This window comes from Anser cygnoides, chromosome 24, assembly GCF_040182565.1.
Source record: "Anser cygnoides isolate HZ-2024a breed goose chromosome 24, Taihu_goose_T2T_genome, whole genome shotgun sequence".
Classification (NCBI taxonomy): Eukaryota; Metazoa; Chordata; class Aves; order Anseriformes; family Anatidae; genus Anser; species Anser cygnoides.
The window spans coordinates 1986770-2010286 of NC_089896.1; the positions used below are offsets into that span (position 1 = coordinate 1986770).

Here is a 23517-nt window from a genome sequence, read left to right on the forward strand (position 1 = left end):
TGCAAATGACAGGCTTTTGTAAGCATGAGTGTTGCATTAAAGATAGGAAATCATTCTTAACTTTTTTTCACTGCCGCACGCGACCCCTCACTGCACACCGGTGTAAGTGCAGCGTGCCTTGGCTCAAGGAGTCGGACCCATTCCCTTAATACGTTATACCCAGCAGCCGGGGTTCCTCAGTATTTGCTGTAGCTCGTGTGAAAGAGGTCTGTCTTTTGAAAGTAGAGGGCTTTTTCCATTCATTTGTCAGAAATATATCCTGAATATCCTGAGCAGAAAGATCTCTTTAAAAGCTCCTTTCTTGGCCCACTGGGAAGCGCCTCATACTTCGAAGGGATTACAAGCAAGTGCAGCTAAAAGCAATATGAAGAAGGGAAGGTCTTAATCACGTGTAATCTGATTAGAGATGTCAGATGTTTATATTGCAGAAGAAACTGGATTACAGAAATCTAATCGTACAGTGTTGCCATAACTGTAACACAGACCGGGCTGTTCTGGTTTCTTGGAATTCCCTCTGTGAGCTCCCCCACATGCTGCTGGTGATACTTTACTGCTATACCTGTGTGTGAGAGAGAAAATAGCCTCAGTTTTTGAACTGTCGGGTGAGACTGCTGAACCCCTCCAAAGCTACGTCACTTGTCTGTGGGTTTTCGCTGAATGTAACAGGTCAAAATGCTCTGTGCGTGGATTTGTTTGAATTCCAGTTAATAGCTCTTTGAGGAGTGTTCTTCTCTTTTTTTTCCCCACTTACTGGACACCACAATTTAATATGGAAATGTAGTTTAACCTTAATTTAATGTAAGTTTCTGAGTAAGATGACAAAAATCTTTTTATTGGAGATTCACCTTTGGTCTTCTGTGATTTTTTTATTTTTTTTGGAATATAGGGCTTTGCTGTCAGGAGATGGAGACAGTGCAATGAGGCCTTGGTAACGCTGCCATTAAATACGTAGGGTTGATGATTCCCAGAGCTCGTGTGGCGTAGGGGCTTAGCTGGCTGAGCACAGCCTGAAATTCTGACCGTGTTTGTTGGCTCCTCTCCCTTGTGTGAGTTACAGGCAGTGCACAACCCTCAGCTGCACAGGGTTGTAGCTGCTCACACACCTTCTGGGTAAGTCAAGTCTTGGTTTGGAGGCTTAGGGAAACTGCGTTTTAAAGCATCCAGAGGGGGGGAGAGGTTGCTGACTGACACTGCCCGAGTCCAGGGCTTAGGTATCAACATTCACCTGTTCGGCCTTGGAAAGGGAAACTCCGTAAAGATTTGGGAGGTTTTCTGCAGCCAGGAGGAATCCAGCCCTTCCTCCTGCCTGCAGCGCAGTGTAAGCGACCAGGTGTTTGCACGTGGCTTTACAGAAGCTCGAGAACATAGTCTGGGGAAGCAATGATAACGAAGCTGGAGCTAGATCGTTAGTTTTCTCACTGAGTTTAGGTTGCAGATGTAGAGATTCTCGCTCATTTTTTTTCCCCTTAAGCAGATGAAAGGGCTCTGCGCTGCCACTGTGTTCCAGATTCTTCCCCTCTGTTACACCAGTTGCAATTCTAGGTAAAGGAGCATCCTTTCTGTCTCCCTCTGAGTCTTTGTGATCTCGTGGCTGTGGCAGCAGCCATTTGCAGGGCGCGCTGGGTACTGCGCCTTCGTTTCAGCAGCGGAAAAATGCATGAAGCTTGTGTGGGTACCTCGTGGCTGGAAGTCAGATCTAGCTGTGGTCACAAGAGGGAGAGCGGGCAAGCAGACAGTGATGATGATAAAAATAAATAAAGATATCAGGTCAAATATTTATGCTTTGCCTTTTTTTGCTACCACTGCTAATTTAGAAATTAATCATTGAGATGCATTTCGGAGGTGTGGAAATCATTGCATATGTAAACTGGGCAAAAGAAGACCTATTTTCAGGGGAGGTAACCTAGCTGCTGATCCTAAGGGCAAAAAGTCCCACTTACCTATCCACTTCTTCCACTGTTCACCTTGATAGAACTCAGCGTGATGGAAGATCTGATATCAGGGATGCAAGAGCATGAAAAATTAAAAGTTTCAGTCAAGTGTTTGCAGCTGAAGAAAGCTTGAATATTTGACCCCTGAATTCAACCCAAAAGCAGGCCACAAAAGCAAGCACGACTGTTCTAGATGCATCTAGAGCAGTGAAGCAGCAATGAAGCAGTTGAAGGTTGTTTTTTGTTTTGTTTTTAAACTCTTCTGCCGGTTCTGATCCGAGCGACGTGCTGCTGGAGACTCGCACAGCGCCGGTATCCTTCGTTCCATTTTCTGTAGGTCATGGTGTCCGCGATGTGCTTGCTTTATTTAACTAAGAGATGTCACTAAGTATTTGATCCAGCTGCTAATGACAGATGATATATTAGTGAAGATTATACCCCTTGCAAGCACTCAGCTTTGTGGAAGCATGAAGTATTGTTGAACGGTGTTTAATTAAAAAAAAAAAAAAGGCAGAGGGAATGTTTTCTGAGTAAAGACTGCTAGGAATGTGTTATGGCCATCCTGGAGTTAGGCCCACGGAGGTGATAAAAGACCTGTGGATTTGATACGTTTTCCATCAGCAGCATTAGGACCCTCCTTGGGTATGCGGAGTGGCCCTGGCATGTTCAGGGGATAGCAGTCTTTGGGGAAGGCATAGATTGTGATCCCCCAGGTATTGAGGTTCCAGATCTTAAATCTGGGTCTGATCTGTTGCATGTTGATTCTCCTTCTGAACCTGTTTTAAAAAAAAAAAAAAAAAAAGAAAAAAGAAAAAGATATAGACTATTACCTTTTTTCCCCATATTTTCTACTTAAAAAGCACAGTTGCTTATCTTCTTCTTAGGAGAACGATGTCCAATTTTCACTTACAAAACCCCCTCACTTCCTAACTGATTCTGGACTTGTTGATAACTGCAAGTTTTGCCAGAAATCTGGGTGGAATTATTGCTGCTTTTGACAGCTGCAGCTTGGTTGTCTTGTTGGAGGCCTGAAAGGAGGGCAGAGATAATAGGTGCGAAAACTCTATAGCATTTAGGCCCCCTTTATTTCCAGGTGATTAGAGAGAGAAAACACTTATCACAGCAGCTCGTGAAGTCATTCACACTTCAAAAATGATCACTTTTGGAAATAAATGGGTATGAACATTGCTTCTGGATACTTTCAGAGTGGCAGGTGTTTTGAATGTTTTTACTGGAGTTGAACAGTGGGCTGCTAACGTACGGATTCGGGGAGTTGTGTTTACGTAGAGACATCTAGTCGGGCACAGGAAGATGGGGAAGTAAGTTTAGCAAGGGTCTAGATGAATGAAAAAAGTAAGTAAAAATACATTTAAAGACTTAAGTACTTCTATATAGAGAACAACTGTCTCAGTAACACTGCACATCGCTCCTAAGGACTGTAGTGAACAGTAAGTTGGCAAACTTGTATGTGCCTCGGGTGGCTTAAGCAGAAAGTCCCAGGGGCTGTTTTCTGTCTGTGGGTAAAGAAGACTTCCCGATTCTTGCCTGGATTTACCTAGGTGATTCTGGGGATGAAGGCAAGAAGGGAAAGAAAAAAACCATTTTGTCCCTCATTTGTCCGAGGGGCTGTGGGCTCCTGACTCTGGAGGACCTCTGAGCCTGTCTGAAGAGTATCATCTTTCCCTCTCCAAGCTTTACACTCTGCCGCTGTCTCGCTGGGCTTTTCAGAGTATCTGTGTAAGCAGCATGGGCTGCCTGGTGGTGCAGCTGTGTTCTCAGTGTACTTGGTGGTGTTCAGCCTCTGAGAAATGCTGTTGCAGCCACCGGTGGTCCCCAGGCTGCAGTTAGGGGTGTGTGTGCCTGAGGAGCTGGGAGGACGAGGCTTTTGGGCGTCGGGCAGAGAATAGCAGAGAGAACCCTGGGTAGGGTTTAGCCATATTCCAGAAATACTTTCTTTTTAGGCAGATTATCATGGGCAATTGGTTTCAAATACGGTTTTGTCATTTCATTTTGAGATCTTTCCTGTTAAAGAGTAGTGGCTGTGGAAATCAATCTAGTATAAAGGAATTGCTTTAAAAGTCAGTGAGAGAATGCTTTTTGTGCATGAGTAAAGGATCCTGTTTGTTCTTTTGTCCCTTCAGTTGTTCCAAAGACCGAACGCACTTGCTGTTCAACAACTAACAGCAGCCCAGCAGCAGCAATATGCATTGGCAGCTGCCCATCAGCCTCACATAGGTAAGTCTAGCACTCGATACGTTGCCTTGTACTAGATGTCTGTTAGCCCTCAGAACATCCTGGGAAAAAAGATCGGGTAGATTTTAGGGAATCCTAAACACGTTTTTGCAACTGGTAAGTACTTGATACACAAGCAGGAGAATATTGTTTGAAGATTTACTCGAAAAATTCTGGAGATGTCTTTTGTGTGCTTTAAAAGCTCTAGAGCATTCTTGTCTGGAAGGAATGACACTCACTCTTGCTGAGAGTGCTGTTCAGTAATGAGAGCATTTTGAAGTGCTTGCTTGCTATGAATTGGGCTAAGCAGCGTAGTGAAGGGAGGGAAAAATGTGCAGTCCAGTGGATGCCTGAATGTGCTTCCTGTGGTTCAGCTTTAAAATTCATGTTCAAATTATCCCAGGGTAAAATTTCAGGCTGCCTGGGGTTTGACTTTAACTTAAAGCTGTAATTTATGCAAGCACATGATCCGTATTATTAAAACAGTATGGATTGACTGGGAAGAAAGCACTTGATCCTCTGCAGAGGAAAAGAGAACTGTGAAAGGGGCTACTCCTGGATGATTAGAGTTGAACTATCTCAAGGTTAAATGTTTTTAGCACAATAGGCAAATTAATCAGCAGTTCTTGGCACCCAGAAGCCCAGCACAAATATGGTGGTACTCTCAGCTCTGCGCAATGCGGTTACATAGTTTTTGGAGTTCAGGGATAGAGCTGAATTAAAGTTCTTTGGCTTTAACTTATTCTCCTTCACCTTTACCTCCCCACTACTCTCCTGCCCACCAGTAATTTCTCTAATGATTAACTGTTTCCTTGCAGAGGAGGGCAATGCCTGCAGGCACTGTCACTGCCATGATGCTGTCCATACATTGCTGAGCTCCTTCCAAAGTAATCCATTGAGTGCTGGTATTTTGTAGTTGGCCTGGAGCTCAGAAAGTAGGCTAAACTGGTTCTTGATTAACTTGCTGGTCAGAATAAGCAATTAGATAGCTTTAATATCTAGCTGGTGTTAATAATCACTTAAACAGTGAGGGTTTTTCTGCCCTGCAGAGGTACCTGAGCAGGTATGGGTACTATACGTAGACTGTTTTGCCAATTTAGCCTCCTTATGGTGCACTGCATTGTTGGAATTAGGTTGTTTTTTTCAATATAAACTGTATTCTCTGTAGCTTGCTGTAATAAGACTCTAGGAAACACAGTGGCTACTCGCTGCCCGTAGAGAACAACCTATAAAAAGCTTAAAAATACTGAAGCAACATGAGCCTTTCTTCCACGCCGTTCAGTCAGACAGTTTTGTCAGCCAGATAGCCAGAGGTGTTTTGGTAGGGCTTCAGTTCTAGTCAAGTCTGTTTTTACTGACAGGTATGTTTTCAGCAGGTTTAGCTCCTGCTGCCTTTGTCCCCAATCCATACATCATCAGCGCCGCTCCTCCAGGCACGGATCCGTACGCAGCCGGACTCGCAGCAGCTGCAACGTTAGGTGAGGTGCTTCCAGTTGTCTGTGCATTCCTTGCCGTGTTCTGTACCAAAACTGTTCTCGAGACTCTGCTGATTGTGGCAATAAATTATTAGTACACTGTAATTTCCGCAGAGAGATAATTGTATATCATTGTGGAGTTGAAGCGGAATTTGTCTTGGAAACCCTATTTTCTGTAGATTAAACGTGATAATTCTTGTATAGCACTTGCTGTGGGCTCCCTTTCTGCTGAGGATAAACAAGCAGAGCAAATCTGAAGTGAAGCACTTGCGGAGATAAATGTTGTTACATGTTTGGGATGCTTTGGTAACTGACAGTAGTGAAAGATACCTTTGTAAATACACTTCTAAATGCTATAAAGATGGAGGATGTGTTTTCCTGCCAGGAATATTGTATCTTGTTGCTGCTTAGCTTGATTTACCGCAGTGTATCCTGCAAATGATATCTTTTCCCTTTGCTAGCTGCCTCTTAAAAATGTATGCTTTTTAGATTCTGTAGGTGAAAACATCCCGTGTCTGCTGTGAGGCTTACGCGATGAATATGTAGCCTTCCAGATGGCAGGCAAAGATGGTGGTTCTAGTCTTTGTGCAGGATCTTTCTCCCAAACGCTCAAGTATCAGTTTCCAAATTCTTTCCAACTGTCATAGCCAAAATTGTTGTATCTCGAGATGACAGCTCGGTAAAACAGCTTATCAGACGGTGTGAAGAACACATTGCACGTTGAACTTCTCCTGCATATGCCACAAAGTTCTGGCCTTAGCGGTGAGGACAAAAGAAGAATGTTCTTTCAGAAGAGTATTTTTATAATCATGCCTCGCTTCCCTTGTGCCACCTGGAGTGGAAGCCTTCTTGGTTTTAAATAGAAGCTGCTTAGTTCGGAGCAGTGGTTATTTTTTAGTGAAGGCTGCACACCGTTGCGGCGTTCCACTTACATACATGTAGCTTGCATGCTCGTTGCAAATCTCTTCTGCTGTGAGATAGCTTGTGCCAAAAGGGAACCGTGAAACCTTGGGTGAACACGAGCATAGCGCCCTGTCAAACAGCATTGTAGGTTTGGGCTGTGACTCCCTACAGCTTTAGCAGCTGTTAGGTAAGCGCTGCTGAGCTCCTAAGCTTTGGGGCCAGTATCAGGTCAAGCTCTGAAATGGGATTTTAGCAAGTGCTACTCGCTTGTATGGCATTTTTAATAGATCACAGGGAAGTATGTGAAGAATCGAGTTTGTAATGCAAAGATGTGAGCTTTGGACTTCTTTGGCTGTTGTGAATTTTGTATGCTGATTGCATAATAACAGTGAAAGATAAGTGTAGGTAACAACATGTTGTGGGCAAACAGATGATGCTGTGATTAAATGGAGGAAAGCCAAGAGCTAGAGTACAAGGATATTTCCAACAGTCCGGGAGTCAACAAATCATCATGTGACGAAGAAAGCGTAACGATGAATGAATGACCTGAACTCGTTGTGGTAGCTGTGGGCAGGTCTTGGTGGGGAGCAGCGTGCTGGAACGATATCAGGGCCAGTTATGGTCAGAAGAGTGCTGTGGAGCACTTTGTAAGTAAGTATTATAAAAAGAGGATTCTGGGTGGCCTTTTTGTGTCACCTTACTGTGCCTAAAGCTGGTGTTTGTTCTTAAGCAGTACCCTGAAGTTCAGCGGAGCAGGAGGTCAGTGTCTTGATTTCATAGAAAGACCACGTGTAACTGCTGCTGGATTTCTAGGAAATGGCAAGCGTGTTCTCAGCTCCCACCCTTTTCTCAGCAGCGTTGAAGCTGCAAATGCCTGAGTCTCTGACAGAGGCCTTATAAATCTGAACTAGGAAATCCCCCCCAGGGATATCTAAAGCTTCCCAAAAAACTGGCAGGAGAGCCTCGACTTGAATGATTCTTAAACTTTATGGCTCTCAAAAACAAAGCGAAAGTGTGTCACGCACTGCGATGTGCTCACAGCATTACAGCACTGAGAGATGTGAGTTCCTTGGTCGGCCTTGTAGGGCCTGGGACTCGGCTAAAAATGGCAACGCAAAAAGCTTTGCTTCTGGGTGGTGTTTGTTTTAGTGAAGGCACCTTTTCTGTCTAGACTCAGAGCAGTTTGGAAAGCCTTTTCTCTAATAAGAATGAGTGATGCGCTGCAGGGGGGTGGAACTAGTTAGCTGTTCAGAGTTACAAGTCTGTCGGCAGACGGCCGTCCTGATTTGTATGGGAGCATTAAATCGGGAAGACTTGGAGAAGTTAATGAGATGGAAGAAATGAGTTTGGAGTTGTCGGCAGCCTATTGTTCACAGTTTCTCTTAAGAGTGGAGGGGAAACTTTAGTGTGTTTTATGGCAGAGATGATTCTGCCAATTAAGATTCGATCATTATGGCAGCTTTTTCATGATTGTAAGGCTGTCAGCCCTGTGATAACACTCTTTTCTTCTCAACAATAGCAGCGCTTAAAAGAAGAGCAAATTTGAATAGAGGGAAGGGCTTCCTAGACCTAGGAGAATAGCTCATGAGTTTAAACTTTGGGGAAGATGCTGCTGACTTTAGGAAGTGTTGTGAAATTGCCTTCTGTCACTCGAGAGAGATGTCAACAACAAAAAAGAAATTTCGCCTTTAGATTTTCCCTCTGAGTTGGGAAATGTTGATTCCTTCTGAGGTGATACGTTACAGGTAGAAAAGTGTTTCTGTTCTTTGTAGAAAAGTGGATGCTGGAATAACCTGCACGCAGGAAAAACAGTGCTCCTAGACCGAAGGTAGAGTCTGTTCGGATGTGTCCGGGCCGGGCTTCTCAAGCTTGGGTTTCTTGGAAGCCTCGTTCACTTGGTGCTGAGCTGTGTCCCTTGCAGAGCCAGCCTGGAGCTGGTGACGGGTATGGTTGCATGCACATACCGCCTGGGACCGGGCTTTGGGGAGCACGTGCAGCTGGCTCTTCCCCAGCTGCCTCGGGCACGGGGTCGTGCAAGGGTGCCTCTCCTGGTCCGGATCAGTGCTGGCCCCAGAGGGTTTGCATGGGGCTGCACCAGAGCCTTGGAGCTGAGCTGTTCCTCCCTCCCTCCCTAAAAAGACACCGCTCCTTGGATGTCCACGGTTGCCCTACTGTTAATTCTGAAGCCATCAGCCCACCAGCTGTAAATATCTGATGAAGTTGCTGTTTGCAGCCTCGCATTTTCAGATGTGGGGCACCCGAGGCTCTGTAGCCGGGTGCTCGCTGGGTCCTTACCCGGGGCAGGAAGCCTGGCACGTCTGGTGCAGTTCTGCAGAGAGCAGGCACGGCTTCTGCTTAAGGCAACTGGAGCAGGGAGGCTGAGAGTAAAAGGGGAAAAACTGCCCCGAACACACTTAGGTATGGTTTTTCCTGGTGTTTCCTGGAAGGAATACTTGTGCGTACCTGTGGCCAGTAAGTGAGACGCAGTAGAGGGAATGTTTGATTGCAAAGGCACTGGATGGCTTTTATTTTCTCCTGTGTGTATGTGTATCGTTAATAAGTGTAAAAGCAGGTGTAACATCTCCTGGAGTAAAGAAACACTCCGTGTTTTTATAGGTCTGGCGATGACGACACACTTGCCCTCACTGAGAACGTTGTTCGGTAATGAGAGCCTCACCGAGTACTCGGCTGAGCCAGACTTGCAGGAATACCTGGAGCTCTTTTAAGGCTAGCTACCTGCAGACTTCAAAGGCTTTGTCTCCTCTCCTTTTAAACACCCAAGGCTTTGGCAGATCTGATGAGCAATCTCTAACTAGGAGGAAAAAAAAATAATCTAGACTATGCTCGCTTGGTAATTAAAACTGAGATTAAAATAACCCAGAGAGCTGCCCAAATTTTGCTTAGGTAAAATGTGTCACAGCAACTTCCCACTAGCCAAAGGACAAAGGCAAACCAGTTCCCTGCATATACTGGAGCACTTACAACTGTTTTCCCTTGAAACCCTAGCGTTTGGCATCTGATCTATGTTATCTGAATACAAGCAGGTTATAATCCATCGATTAACTACGTGTCTAGAGCTGCTCAGGTCAAGAAGGGCAGGGCTGGTGGGGTTAAATCTGTTCTCCTTCGTGGTGTCGTAGCGACTTGTAAGACACAACTAACAGTCGTACTGAAATGACTTAGAACTCTATTGCTAACTCTCTTAAAATAGAGTTTTTTACTTCATCTAAGAACATGTGTGGTTCAAATTCACTAAATACTTGTTTATCTACAGTGTTGAGCATGTGGCACAACCTTAAAAGGCTCCGCTGCTGTAAGGTGCTTTTACGGTGGGGAGGGAAGCTGCACAGCTCATGGGATAGGTGTTGCGCTTGAAAAGCTAAGGAAATACTTCTACTCTTCTGCTGACCTTTCCAAAAGATACAGAACAGGCATATTAAAAATATTATTCGATTTGCATAGGTGTTATTTGGTGGGAGGGACCCCGCTGCTCAGCGCCAAGGACTCGTTTCTTCTGCCATGTTACGCAGTTCTTCACCAGCCAGAATTGTTTAAGGATATGTTCTGCTGTTTTATTATCACAAAATTAAGGGTACAATGTCCTGAGGCTTGATAACTTTTGAAGATTCATTGTGTTTTACGTTTTCTCTGTTTTCCAAGATTATTATTATTGTTTTTTTAAAGTCACTTAAATGTAGCCAGCAGTTCAAGGAGGGTGCAATGTGGAAAGATACAGGATCTTCTGGGCTCTTTTATGGCTATTTGTGAGTGCAAGGTAGGACTTGGTGGCTAGAAGAATGACATTTTAGACACCTGTGAATTGATGCTATCTGGCTATGAAGAGGGATTTTTTTAAAAATTTATTTCTTGGAGATCTAATGATCGATGTTATTGAGCCGTGAGTGTCAGTTGAGATCAGGAGAGACTTGCACGTCTCTGTTGTGCTTAAACAAGTTTCCTTCTCTTTCTTGTTAGAGGTTAAAAAAAAGTTTTGGTGCTTCACTATATAATTAGGGTTCAACAATAAAAACGTGGAATTTCAGCAGGATCACTGGCAGCAGAATTGGACTTCATCCGATAAGGTAAAAGTGAGCAAAGATGAAATTTCAGGTCTGACTTGTAAGCTCTCTTAAAATGAATTATACAAATGGCAGAATGCCTTCGTATTTGCGAAGGGTTTAAAGCAGATCACCTTGAAATAGGATTTGTTAAACCAAGCATGATGTGCAGGTATTTCTGGTGACCGTTTGCTGTGTGGCGGTTGTGACACTACAGAAGCTCACTGATTCCCTTGGCGTTTTAGGCCCCGCGGTTGTCCCTCACCAGTACTATGGAGTTACGCCCTGGGGAGTTTATCCTGCCAGTCTCTTCCAGCAGCAAGCTGCTGCAGCTGCCGCTGCAACTAATTCGGCAAATCAGCAGACCACTCAGCAGACCCAGCAGGGCCAGCAACAGGTAAGTGGTCGGATGCTTTTGCACATCAAGACATTCGCAGCCATTTATTGGCAGACACCTTGGTGTAAACGTATGTTGTTGGTGTGCGAGCAGAAGTCATCACTGTACAGTCGATTTTCATGTTGAAGGCCCTGGAGAGGATGAAAATGCACGTCAAATACTAGCTGTCAGTAGGTGGTGTGCTCTCATCTTCAGGATGATGCTTCTTCCTTCAAGACTAGATTTAAAAGGGTCAAAATAACAGCAAAATGAATTAGTTTGGTATCTGTGCGAGGACTTGGAAACAAAAGTTGTGTGAAAAGAAAACACTGAACTTGCTATTTTTATAAGGCTAAGCCTACAGCTGTTATGCTTTAGTCACACAAAAATAGAAGAATTTAACACCTAAAAGGACAAAATTAAGGATTTTTTGTGTGTGATCTGTTGTTACCCTATAAGTATGATAGAGTTGAGTATTGAGGTAGGTGTGTGTTGTTTAAATGGCATTTACATTTCACAAAAACAGGCATTGAAGGGCTCACACAGGGAGCTGATGAAGGGACACTCCTGCTTACATGCTTTATAAATGGTGTGGTTGGTGGGGTTTGCACCATCCAACTGTTCTGTCTTAATCTCTTGGCAGTGGCAGAATATTGGCTTACACAGCTTGTATATTTTCCAACAGAAGAGTAAAAGAACACGTTTTTGTAATTTCTTGTCCGTTTTTGTTCTGAACTAGAAAAATCAACCTAGGTAAATCCTAATTTTTATCGAGTAAATCTTAATTTCAGTTAAGTAAAATAAGCATTTTAAATGTCTGGTATTTAATCATAGTTGTAACTCTGCAGAGGACACATGAATTTAGCAACCGCTGGAGGAAGAGGTGGAAAATGAGAGACTGCTATGAGAATACAGAACAATTGTATATATAAATATGAAAAGCTGAATTACTCTTTTATTAAAGAGAACTGTATGGGAGTGTAAATCATAGAACTATGGAATCATGGAATATCTCAGTTGGAAGGGACCTGCAAGAATCATCGCGTCCAATTCTCTGGGACCCCAAAGGACCACCCCCCCAAAAAAAAAGTCTAGTTGCTGTTTATATTGGCACTAAAAAACCCCAAACCTTCACACTAAATCAATGGTAAAAGTGTAATTATTGTTACTAAAGCTTTGTAGTCAACCCAAGTGCTAAAGGATTAGAGGCACTGTACTGTCACCGCGTTGGGCTGTGCTCCCATCAGACGCACTCGGATATATTCCACTTCTCCCCTTTCACGCCAAAGGAGGGTCTGCAGGGCAGGTGTCAGGAGCTGGACAGGGCTCCTGTTACTTGGCTGCCTCTGCTGCCCAGCTGGCTGGTGTTTGGTTAAAGCACTGGGCCTCCTGGAGCTGGCTTTACACAGTGTTATCAGCTGCTGTCCCACGGTAGTTCCTGCTTGGAAACAAAATGGATTCATTATCCGACCGAAAAGCGAGGAGAGTGCTGCGTAGTAACGCAGAGCCTTCGTTTCTGGCGCTTGTACTTTGGGGATTTCAGCCCTTGGAGAAGATAGCAATTGGTAACTGCATTTATTAGCTTCTGCTTCAAAAGAAAAAAAAAATCTAAAGCAAGAAAGCAGTTGTGTAGCATTATAAGGCCTTTTCAGATAATAAAAGCAGTGATGTTTTCACACCAATGATTCTGGACCGGTGACCAGAAGGAGAACACTTTGCTCCTGACAAAGTTAATCATCAAACCTCCCCACCTGGCAGGTCACTGACAGGAGCGCATTGAGCAGCCCTTCTGCACACATCCATGCAGCCAGGTAAATGGAGTTAAGAGTGTGGCACATCTATGCTTTGGCATTCAGACTGGGGGCCTTTCCCCTTTAAATAGGTATGTGCTAAGAGAGCTTCTGCAAAGGCTTAAGCTATTAAAACAATACATACCAATCATCAGTAGCCTTTATGATATTTTTCATTACTTTATAGCCACAGAGCAGGCGTGAGTGGGGATTGTGTGTGTTGTTTTTAATGCAGGCCTTCCCTCTGTAAGAAGATAAGTGGGTATTTTTGGATGGGATTCTTCAAAGAAGTGCTGAGGCACGTGTTTTAGAAACCTAGAATGATGATTATGGACAGTCGAGTTGTGATGCTTACGACGTCGTGCACAGGGGGGTGTATTTATAAAAACGCCAGCGTTTCACTTCTGCAGCACGTCGTCCATCACACGCGTTCTGCAGGGTGCCCATGCGCTGTGCCTGCTTACCGAGAGCTGCAGCTCGTTTCCAGCCTAGGAATTCTCCCAGGTTAAGAGTTCATGTTCAGGCTTTGACAGCGATAGCTGACTCTGGGATGTCTCCAAATCTATCAGCTTCAGTATGCTCTCCCAGCCTCTGTGCAGAGTAATTTTTCCTTTTAATAACTTTATCTGGTAACACGCATGATGTTAATTTCTGCAACAAGACGTGCTGAGTACCAAAGGACAGCTTTTTTTAATAAGCTGACCTCGCAAGTGGCTGCAGACTCTTGCATCACCACTGAGCAAAAGGCTTTTGCAAACAAAGCCTGTCGCAGGTAATTACAGGAAAGGTCAGTTTGCCGTCTTCCCTTCTGAGAGCAACATGTGCTTCAACCACAAGAGCTACATACACAAAGACGGTGTGTGATCTCTGGTCATTATTTCCAGTGAGTAAGTGTCGTGTCACTGGGTCACCGTTCTCTATGGTGGCTGGAAAAACCCATGTCACCTCGTGTCACCAGCCCACAGCTCCAAAGTCAGGCTTTTAAGGTTTCTGCTCAAGTGGGCTTTCAGCGGAGCTTTTCTGGCAGAGACCGAATGTTATCTGTAATGGGGCAGAGGCTCACAGACGCTTCTGACAGAGGATGAGTACTGGAGGTATGTCAAGAAATGAAAAAGGTCAGAAGATGAAGCTTTTCCAGCTTATGCTCAGGAAGCCTGAAAAAGGGTGTGTTACTTAAATCGGGACCTATGCAGTTACCCATGGTGATAATGTTAAAACGTTTTGATGGAGAAGGCAGGTTTTTTCCAAGTAAAGGGAAGCGTTTACTAGTTGTGACATAGCTGCTGCTGCGTGCAAGGACTTTAAGTAGGTTGCTGCTGGTGTTCTGCAAGTGTCTGGTTATCGTGGCTTACTCCTGGGGCTCGAACTAAACAGGCTGATTTTCCTCTGTTTTCTCCAGGTTCTCCGTGGAGGAGCCAGTCAGCGTCCTTTGACCCCAAATCAGAACCAGCAGGGACAGCAGACTGATCCGCTGGTGGCTGCTGCAGCCGTCAACTCTGCCCTTGCCTTTGGCCAAGGGCTGGCAGCAGGGATGCCAGGTAGGGAGCCCGAGGGGGCTGTGACTTCTCCGGTGCCCAGCGAGATCCGAGAAAATTACATTCTGAGTCTCTGCATGGTGTCATGTTTGCCTGGCGCTCAGCAGTGTTTTGTTTTTATTACAGTATTCGTAGGCTTTAATCTGTGGGTGTCCGAGGCGTTTTGGAGAGGCTGTTAGATGCGAGCAGAACTACCTGTGCCGCGGTTAAGTTAAAGCAGGGTTCAGGTCCCTGTGCCACAGATGAAACAAATGTTATCAACTGGATTGGTGTACTGGCGCGTTAGCTGCTTGTCTACCCAAAAGAATTGATGGCTCCTGTTGAAAGTTGTGTTCAGGTTTTTCTGGGGCTCATCCTAGCTTATGTGATCTTTATTTTAAGACCGCCGAGACACCTTAGTGCTGTTCATTAGCCTTGTCTCTCCAGCCCTGTCGGGTATTCGACTTTAACAGAATAAGGACTTCCCCTTCGTAATTTCTTCCAGACAAATACGAGTGGCTTAAAAAAAGAAAAGAGAAAGAGACAAAGGCAGGGGTTTGTTATAATTTATTGTTCTGCAAGAGAGAAGTGAGAGAAGCTGGCATATAAGCCTTAGCTCTGATCCATGAGGCTGTACAAATGCTAAGACATCGGTTACACAGGATGTGGTTGTAATGACCAAGGGCACACGTAAGTATTTTTTGAATAATGTGCAAGTATGTCCTGTTGGTCAAGTGCAATCAAACAGGATGATTTTGGCCTCAGATCTCCCCTCTAGAAGCGTCACATAGTTGCTTTGTGGTTTTTTTTTTTTATGGTTTAGGAAGAATGTTGCCATGTTAAGTTACAAAGCCAGTAGTAGCATATGTGCTTTCAAGTAATCTGTGAATTTTCTTAAATCTGCATTACTGGGGTGCTGGGGGCTGTAGTTTCAGAACAAGCATTCACAGAACAATTTCTGCTTTGTGACCTCACTTAGGAGAATGTCGTTTTTTCACGAATGTGTTTTTTTAAAAAAACTAAGATTCTGTAGCTGGGTACCTAAATTAACAGTTGTACTCTATAGAAAGTCTGCTGCTGTGTGTGTTGCCAGCATATTTAAGAGTATTCATAAATATTGAAGGATGCGTTATGATAAATATGTACCTTCAAAAAACACACCTTAGGTAAGTTTGGTGTCTTGTTTGCACGTGTGCACCCAGAGCCACTCCAGCATACAGCGGGAGAGTTGGAAGTGCGGTGTGCTCACATATGTGACAAGTGCCAGCACAGGCTGTACTTGTCAGGGGAAAGAAATAGTGCTGGAGTATTTTAAGACACTTTTTTTCTCTGGATAACCGAATTTACACAGAGGGTAATGTTAGTGTAGTAGTTTCAGGGGAAAAAATCTTCCCTAACTGAAAGACTTACTAAGGTAGAAAAGGAGGTATGAAAGTTGTGGAGTAATACAGGATATGACTGTTAATTAAACAATCGTGCTTAACAAGAATCAAAACTGTTGTTCTTTCTCTTTATCTGTTGTGATCTTCCTTTAAAAATGCTTCTGAACAGTCATTGTTAGATGGTAGCTGCGTGCTGTGCCGCTTGTTGCTGAGCTCTGTGCTGTGCCTTCCCCCAGGTTACCCGGTGCTGGCTCCTGCCGCCTACTACGACCAAACGGGTGCTCTCGTGGTGAACGCAGGAGCCAGGAATGGCCTGGGGGCCCCCGTGCGTCTCGTGGCCCCCGCACCGGTCATCATCAGCTCCTCTGCAGCGCAAGCAGGTGAGTCCCAGTCCGGCCAGGTGAAAATCTGCTCCTGCCTCGACCTGCGGGGAGCGGGAGCGAACCCCCCCGCCCTGTGCTGGCGATGATGATTCACTTGCCCTCACTGAGATCCAATGCAGGGATTGTTGCTGAGAACTTCCTCTGGACTCACTGTGGGCTGAGCCTTAAGAAATCCCCCTGAGAGGTAGCATAGCTTAAACTGTGTTATTTTGCAGGGTTTCATGACAGTTACTTAAATTGGTCTGCTGGCATCCAGTTTCCCACATAATGAAAGGCTTTAGCCTGTGTGGAACTCCCAGACGATCACCTTACTTGCATAAAATGTTATGTGCCTGGTCTTTGCCATGAGTTGTGTTGGATTTTATTAGGGTTCTTTTGGGAGTTCAAGGCTTTAAAAGGAATTTTTCAGCAGGAATCTGTGTGTGTAAGCAGTCCTTGCCAGTGCTGGTAACAGATTATGAAACGGGCTTTTTAATTGTTTCCTTGTAGCTCTTATTTTGCTTTTTCTTTAGAACTGGCTGGAAAACAAAAGTATTTGGTTTTGATGTCCTTAACACTGCAGGATTGGGTTTCATGCACCGAAGGACAATTCTGATTATTTCAAAACTTGTTTCTTGATTAGATATTACTGTGTGTGTGGCTGAATTGATTTGAATCTCAGTTTTTAGGAGAAAGGGAACTTTTTTTGATCTATGTAGCTCTAATAATACCAACAGCAGTAATAACAACTTTGCGTTGTTGTTGTTTGGTGTCTCTGTGCAGGACTTGTGGAGCATAGGTGTGAAGTACAGAGATGTTTACAGATTTTTGATGTGAAAGGGAGGTTTTCTTGCTGAGGGGGAAGAAAAAAATCTATGGGAAATAAAAGGATCCTGCTGAGGTTTAACTTCCAACATGGATCCAGAAACATATTTTTCAAACTCTGCTTGCTGTTACTTTCTCTCCAGCAGTTGCAGCAGCTGCAGCTTCGGCCAATGGTGCAGCTGGTGGCCTGGCAGGAACAACAAACGGACCATTTCGCCCTCTGGGAACGCAGCAGCCTCAGCCCCAGCCTCAGCAGCAGCCTACCAACAACCTGGCCTCCAGCTCGTTTTATGGCAACAACTCTCTCAGCAGCAATTCCCAGAGCAGCTCCCTCTTTTCTCAGGGCTCTGCCCAGCCTGCCAACACCTCCCTGGGGTTTGGGAGCAGCAGCTCTCTCGGTGCCACGCTGGGGTCGGCGCTGGGAGGCTTTGGAACAGCAGGTAGGAGCTCTAGCTTCTTCACAGGGAACTGCTTTGGCTTTAAAAATGGGCAGTCCAGTCCGCTGAAACTTCTAGTGGCTAATATGGTAGAGGTAACGTGGCAAGTTCATTCCTTTGCTGTATGCGTTTGGTGCGTTATCAGACATCCCCTTGTAGCTACAGATGAAGTTGTTAAACAGCCTTGGGTTGCCTTGCCTTTACTGGCATGCGCTCGGTGGAGATACTGGACTGACAGGAATGGGCTCTGGAGGGGTAACTGTCTGTGTGCTAGCTCTTACCTCAGAGTAATGGCTAAGTAACTTGCTTTTTGTAATCTAAAGACGTTTTTTTATTTGAGGTGGTTTCTATGCTTTATTCTGGTCATTATTTCTATCATACACCCAAAAGCCAGACACTTTTTGTGGTTGCAAGAAATATTATACACATCATTTCTTTGTTCAGATTTGTTCTGATTTGTTTGTTAGCCAGCTGGAGACAAAGATTTTTCAGAATAAAACCAACCCAGAAAGATGTCTATGGGTTGGGTTTTTTCCTTTTTTTTTTTCTCCTTCAAGTAGAACAATTGTTTTAATTGCTGCTTAGGCTTAGAGGTAGTAATTATGTCCTGAACTTTCCTGCTTTCATCCGTCTGAAGGGCAAGTTAAAACATGTCTTTTGAACCTGGTCCATCAGAAAAGAGACAGTGTCACTGCATCAAGTCACAGTTTTAAATAAATTTATTCTATATATTTTTCTTAATCCCAGCCTGAAAATGTGAACCATCTTGGATCGAGTAAACACAGTATTCACTTCTTCCATTCCAGTTTATTCAGCTGATTAATTCAATGGCTAGTTTGCCCAAAGCCAAGATGCACAAACTGGTTTTCCCTCAATCCATCAATAAAGTGCGAGGCTGTTGCTTCTAGAAATTATTTACAGTCATGAAAAAAAAAAAAGATTAATTCGTTAAAATTGTTATCAATTCCAGTATTTATTAAACCAGATTTTAATGCAAAAATGACTTTTTTCCTCAAGTAGACAGTGTTTTTAAAGAGGTTTTTATCTGGCTAGCAAGTAAACTCTTCAAAAATGTTAGTTTTGTGTTTAGCTTGAATTCTGATTACCATCTCAATAAAGCTTGATGCAAATGAGTAGAAAAGAAATGACTCTTCAGCTCTTTTTTAATAAAGTGAAAGGTGAGAATGAGGATTCCAAGTAAACATACAAGAAACTGTACATGATCTTAAACATAAATAGACAAAATCTCTTGTTGGATTTGTTTGAGCTCTAACGGCCAAAGGATAAGTATGAGGCCCTGCTTGCAGGGAGATGTAGTACCTGATGTTGCACTAAGTGATATGTGTAGGGAAGAAGCCCTTTGAAGTACACAAACCTTTCTTCTGAGGGTTCAGAAGCAAAATGCAAGTGGTTGTGCCCAAAGCCAAAACGCTCGCTGTTGTTTCTCGTTCTGTCGCTTCCTTTAGGTAGGTTGTGTCTCCTTGATCTTTCGGCTTTTAGGTTTTCGGGGCTGGTTTTCTGGCAGTGTTCTCTCAGTATGAAAACTCTTAAACTATACAAGACAGACAGGATTCAAGCTAGTTATTTAAATCGATTTTCTGCTTGATCGTTAGCAAACATGACTTTAATAAATGCATTTTGTATGGGCACATACCCCACCTGTAGGAGAACAACAGCCTGGTGCAGTGGCGTTGTTAGTAGGTGCCGGTCTATTTTTGCCTGTTTTGCACGCCTCTCCAGCTCTCCGGTTGTCTCGGGCACCTTGTTGTCTTCGCTCACTTCTGCTCTTGTCCTCCTTCCAGTTGCTAACTCCAACACTGGCAGCGGCTCCCGCCGAGACTCCCTCACGGGGAGCAGTGACCTGTACAAGAGGACATCCAGCAGTTTGACACCCATAGGACACAGTTTTTATAATGGCCTTGGGTTTTCCTCGTCTCCTGGACCTGTGGGTATGCCTCTGCCCAGCCAAGGACCTGGCCACTCTCAGACTCCACCACCTTCCTTATCCTCACATGGATCTTCTTCAAGTCTAAACCTGGGTAAGAGCCCCAGGGCCGCTGTCCCAGCACGGCACGCTGCTGCTGGTCTGCTCCCCTGTTGGGCAGAGACACCAACACCCCCGCTGCTGGGGGGGTGAGATGCTTGTGGTCTGGTCGCTGCGCTTAGTCCTGCGAGAGGTTCCCTGATGTTGCAGAAGTAGGTGAAACGCTGAAGCAGGAGCTGTAGTACCTGCGTTAGGCGTCGGTGCCTCTGAGTAGCTGAGCTGTCGGACAGGAAGGTACACGCATTGCCCGCCTGTTTCCTCGTCTCTAAATTCAGGATAACACTTACAAGTGCTTTAAAAACTTTTTTTTTTTTGCATATATCTCGGTACCAGCTCCAGTTGCTTGTTATCCTTGGGTTGAATAGATACGTAGGGCTGATCCTTAAACTTGTCACATGTTTTAAATTATCCGTTAAGCATTCAGTAATTAACGAGCTTAGGATACAGTTTCTTTTAACCAAAATAGGTAACATTATCAGGAGCGATATTCCAGTTTTAGCTGACGATTTTGTGAGTTTGCTTTTGAGAAATTCCCATCAGTGTGCCCGTATCAAAAGCACCTTAGTGCATGGCAGAGGCTTTCTTGATTTTGGTAAAGTACACTACTTTATGCAAGTGACATCTTCCGTTTGAAATTTCAGTAGGTCCAGAACCTCCTATACACAATCAAGTAAGTCTTTCAGAATAAATAAAGGATATATTAAATAATAAAGCAGTGCTCATCTGAGCTTCCTGAAGTGTTCATTCCAGGGCCTCATAAACAAAAAAGATAGGTTATTCTTTGCCTTTGCACCGAATAATTTAGCATTTGTTTAAAAAATTACTTTTTGTTTGTCAAGCATCAGTCTGGAGTTGGGTTATCAGAACGCTTTCTAGATGCATACTCATGCCGTTACTCATCAGATATATTTGTTTACCACAAGCGTATGTGTTCAGTGTTGATGCTGGCTAAAAGTTTGCATGAAATAGTAATAAATACGATTTTTGAGATCAGTTTTAGATTTACCATCTCTTCTTGTTCAGAGCTTTAATAGAATTTGAAGGGCTTTTAGCTTTATTTATGCAGCTGTACAGTCCTTAAGCTGACAGTTAAATAGCCACAATAAATTAAGGCTGAAGACTAACCAGATTCAGATTCTGGCACTAGGAAAAGTCTGTTGCCCCTGCAGGCAAACAAAAGAATGAATCTTGAAAACTGGATCAGAGAAAGGTTAATCTGTTCCACGAACAAACACTGGGAAGAAAGGAGAGCTCCCAATTACAGAAATGGCCTGTGCCCCAGAGCAGCGAGCGTGGGTCTTCCCGGTTTGACAAAATGCCCCTTTTCTTTGTCACCATGGGTCCTCTCTGGCTGACTTCATGCTTGGGAGCTATTGCCAGAGAAAGCTCATAGCTCTGTGTGGTTTTTACCTGAAAATCTGTGAAAGTTCATTTTATTAAGGTTATCTTTCACCCGTAGTGTAAGACATGTTATAGCGGTGAATGTGATCACCGTTTCCTTTGGTTTTAAAGTAAGTTTTAATGCTATAAAAACAGCACAGGCACTACTTCTTCCTTACAAGAAGCTCGAGGCAGGCTCCTTTTGTCTTGGAGCGATACCAAAAGTCGTTGGTGATGGAGGCTGAGGAGAGTTTCTGAATATCTAAAAATGAAAGGACAGATGGGAACACGCAGACGTGGTGTTTGCAGGAAGGGAAATGAGGGCAGCCAGGTTTGGAACAGTCCTATCGCGGTGTCGGGGGGGGAGACGACAGGGGGGAGCCCTTTGATTTCAGGGTTACACGGTGAGATGAGTTGGCGTTAAATCCCGCTCGCCATCAGCAGATGTACAATTAAATGCCATGTAGGCCGTGGATTTGCCTTTGTCATGTCTCATGGATGTGAAAGTCGATCGTTCGTTGGGCTTGTGTGCTGTGTGGAAGTAGTAACGATTCGGCTCCTGCTCCTCTGGCTTTCCGAAGGCTCCTAGCTGTGAAAAACGGTGTGCGTGTGTCGCGTTAGGTGTTTTCTGGTGTTGTGAAGTGACCTTGTGAAATGGCCGGGCAATTGCAAGTACCCGAAATAGCCGTGCAGCCAGTTCTTGTGAGAAGAACTGCTGGAGGAGGGAGGCTGAGCTAAATGCACGCTTTAAGCTCAGAGGTGTGTGCACCACGTGCAGCTAAGATAAAACAGCTGTCGGTAAGTACGTGCTTCGGGGCTCGGAGGGCAGCAGGGCCCCTCTTTTTTCCTGGTACTGATCAAAATTCGGAAATACCACATACGTTATTTAAAAAAAATGAATTTTAACATTTATTTTTGGCCAGGTTACAGCTCCCATCAGTTCACGTAGTCAGTCCCAGCAGCAGTTCTGTCGCTGACGACCAGGGGCAGTGACCAGGGGACACGGGGGGTGCCCCAGGGGCTGCTGGCTCCTGCGCTTCCCAGTGGGACCTGCCTGGTGCTGAGCTGCAGGGCGGCCCGGCCCTCTTCTCTGCCGGCTGTCTTAGAGCTGTCTCTTCGTCTTCCTGTTCTCCACCGCTCTGCCCCTGTGCACGCAGGCGACTCCCATGTTTCTGAGCAGTTCGAGGGCCCTGCAAAAGTCCAGTGGAAGCTTGCTTAGGAAGTGCTTTGTCTTTCCTAGGCTGCTTAGGAAGCAAAGCAGCTTTTGTGTTTCTTCCCCTGTGTGTTTTATTTTTTTGACTCATCCTTCTGTTGCCATTTTTTCCCTGAAATCAGTAGTTCTTTTAATTTAACGTCTGTCTTAAGCGTCCCAGCAAGCACTGGGAAGATGACTTAGCATTTGAAAATAGGAAGCAGTTGTTAGGGCCGCAGCGGGACTCTGAGCATCCCCTCTGCAGTGGAGTCCTGGGATAAAGTCTGTGCACGTTGCGCTCCCCAGATAAAGATTTCTCCGTGTGTATCCCAGACACTTTGAAGACAATCCGGTCTTCCCCTGTCAGTCTGTTCAGAGACGACCGTGCCACAGCTGTCACTGCACAGCCCCGTGTCCTGGCTTGCTGTCAGAGGCGCGGGGCGGTGCTCAGCATGGGCGGCCTGGTGTTAGCGTGCCCGGGAGGATGGCTGCAGGCAGCTTGCAGACCTGCTTTGGAGGTTTGCTGTGGCTGAGGACACAGGATAAACTGTCAGTGCCAACATCTTGCAGGGGGCACCTCTGTTCTTTGGGATTTTGTCCCTCTGTTCTAGCTTAGGGACCCCACGACCCTCAGCAGCGCTGCTTCCAGACTGTGCGTGCTGCTCTCAAACAGGAGCTGTTTCTCTGTAGTAGCTGGTAAAATCACAGGAGCCTCCTTTGCCCATCTCCTCGCACTCCCAGTCACACGTTGGCATAGAGGAGCCTGAGCTTCTCTGGGATTTCTGCCCTTGGGTGGTGACAGATGGGTTTCAGAAGCACTTGCTTTGTTAGGAACCCTGCCCGCCCCCCAGTCTCTAATTCCCAGTATGGCACTGACCCTTACGGAGAGACCTTCGGTCAGCGTCTCCATCAGGAGGAGACAGAACTTCAGTGCCTGAATTGGGATCTCCAAAACGATCTGAGGTCCTTACTTGGCAAACCTCTGACCGCGAAGGTTTTGCCTGTGCCGGTGAGGCTTTCCCTCTGAATTCAGACACGCGGCGTAGATGGTAACGGGGTGCTGAACCCTTTCCTCTTACAGCCGTTTGCAGGAGCTGGTCAGGGTACAGCTTTTCGTTGTAGTGTGTCAGCGCCGTGACTCTCACCTGCTCCAGGCTTCTGAAAAACAAATGCTAACTCCGAGGGCTTTGGGTGCGGTGCAGAACGCCAGTACCCCACGGCTCGGCTTGCTGCTGATTCCCCGTTACCTTGGGTATCCCGGGCCTCCCGGCAGCAAGGAATTTGCGTCACTTCAGAGCCCTGGCTCAAAGAGGAGGGCAGGTGGAGGAACTGATGGCCATGCCGTTGGCAAGGCAGCCCAAGGAGGAGGGGAAGAGGAAGTTCTCCGGTCGCTTTCTCCTTGAGAAAGCCGAGGTTTGGCACCAGCTTGGGAGACGTCAGAACATGCTTGCCCAGCTCAGAGACAGGGGAACTTAATTAGCCCCATATCAGATACTTAGTTCTCACCTAGCGCTTCCTGCGTGCAAGCTTCCTCGAGGCATTGTTGGCAGAGGAGTGCAGTTCACTCCTTTTTAAAAACTTTTAAATCCTTTTTTGACCCTGCCATTCGCGTGGCT

The 23517-nt window shown here is 45.2% G+C and overlaps 1 protein-coding gene and 1 non-coding gene across 11 annotated transcripts in view; both read left to right on the plus strand.

Annotated features, from left to right (window-relative positions):
• The window catches only part of PUM1 (pumilio RNA binding family member 1), a 71807-nt gene that overhangs the window by 35187 nt on the left and 13103 nt on the right, over positions 1 to 23517 (plus strand). For 6 of the 10 annotated variants that reach the window (XM_048073075.2, XM_048073078.2, XM_048073076.2 and 3 more), the window contains 7 exons: positions 4073 to 4166; positions 5525 to 5641; positions 10845 to 10996; positions 14165 to 14303; positions 15898 to 16041; positions 16992 to 17288; positions 19088 to 19324. In XM_048073075.2, coding sequence (XP_047929032.2) covers positions 4073 to 4166; positions 5525 to 5641; positions 10845 to 10996; positions 14165 to 14303; positions 15898 to 16041; positions 16992 to 17288; positions 19088 to 19324 — 1180 coding nt within the window. The remainder of the gene's footprint in view (positions 1 to 4072; positions 4167 to 5524; positions 5642 to 10844; positions 10997 to 14164; positions 14304 to 15897; positions 16042 to 16991; positions 17289 to 19087; positions 19325 to 23517) is intronic. The other 4 variants (XM_048073080.2, XM_048073082.2, XM_048073077.2 and 1 more) reach the window with 3 other exon arrangements.
• Positions 9159 to 9239, plus strand: LOC125183917 (small nucleolar RNA SNORD103/SNORD85). The gene has a single exon (XR_007166718.1). It is a non-coding gene; the product is annotated as a small nucleolar RNA SNORD103/SNORD85 (small nucleolar RNA).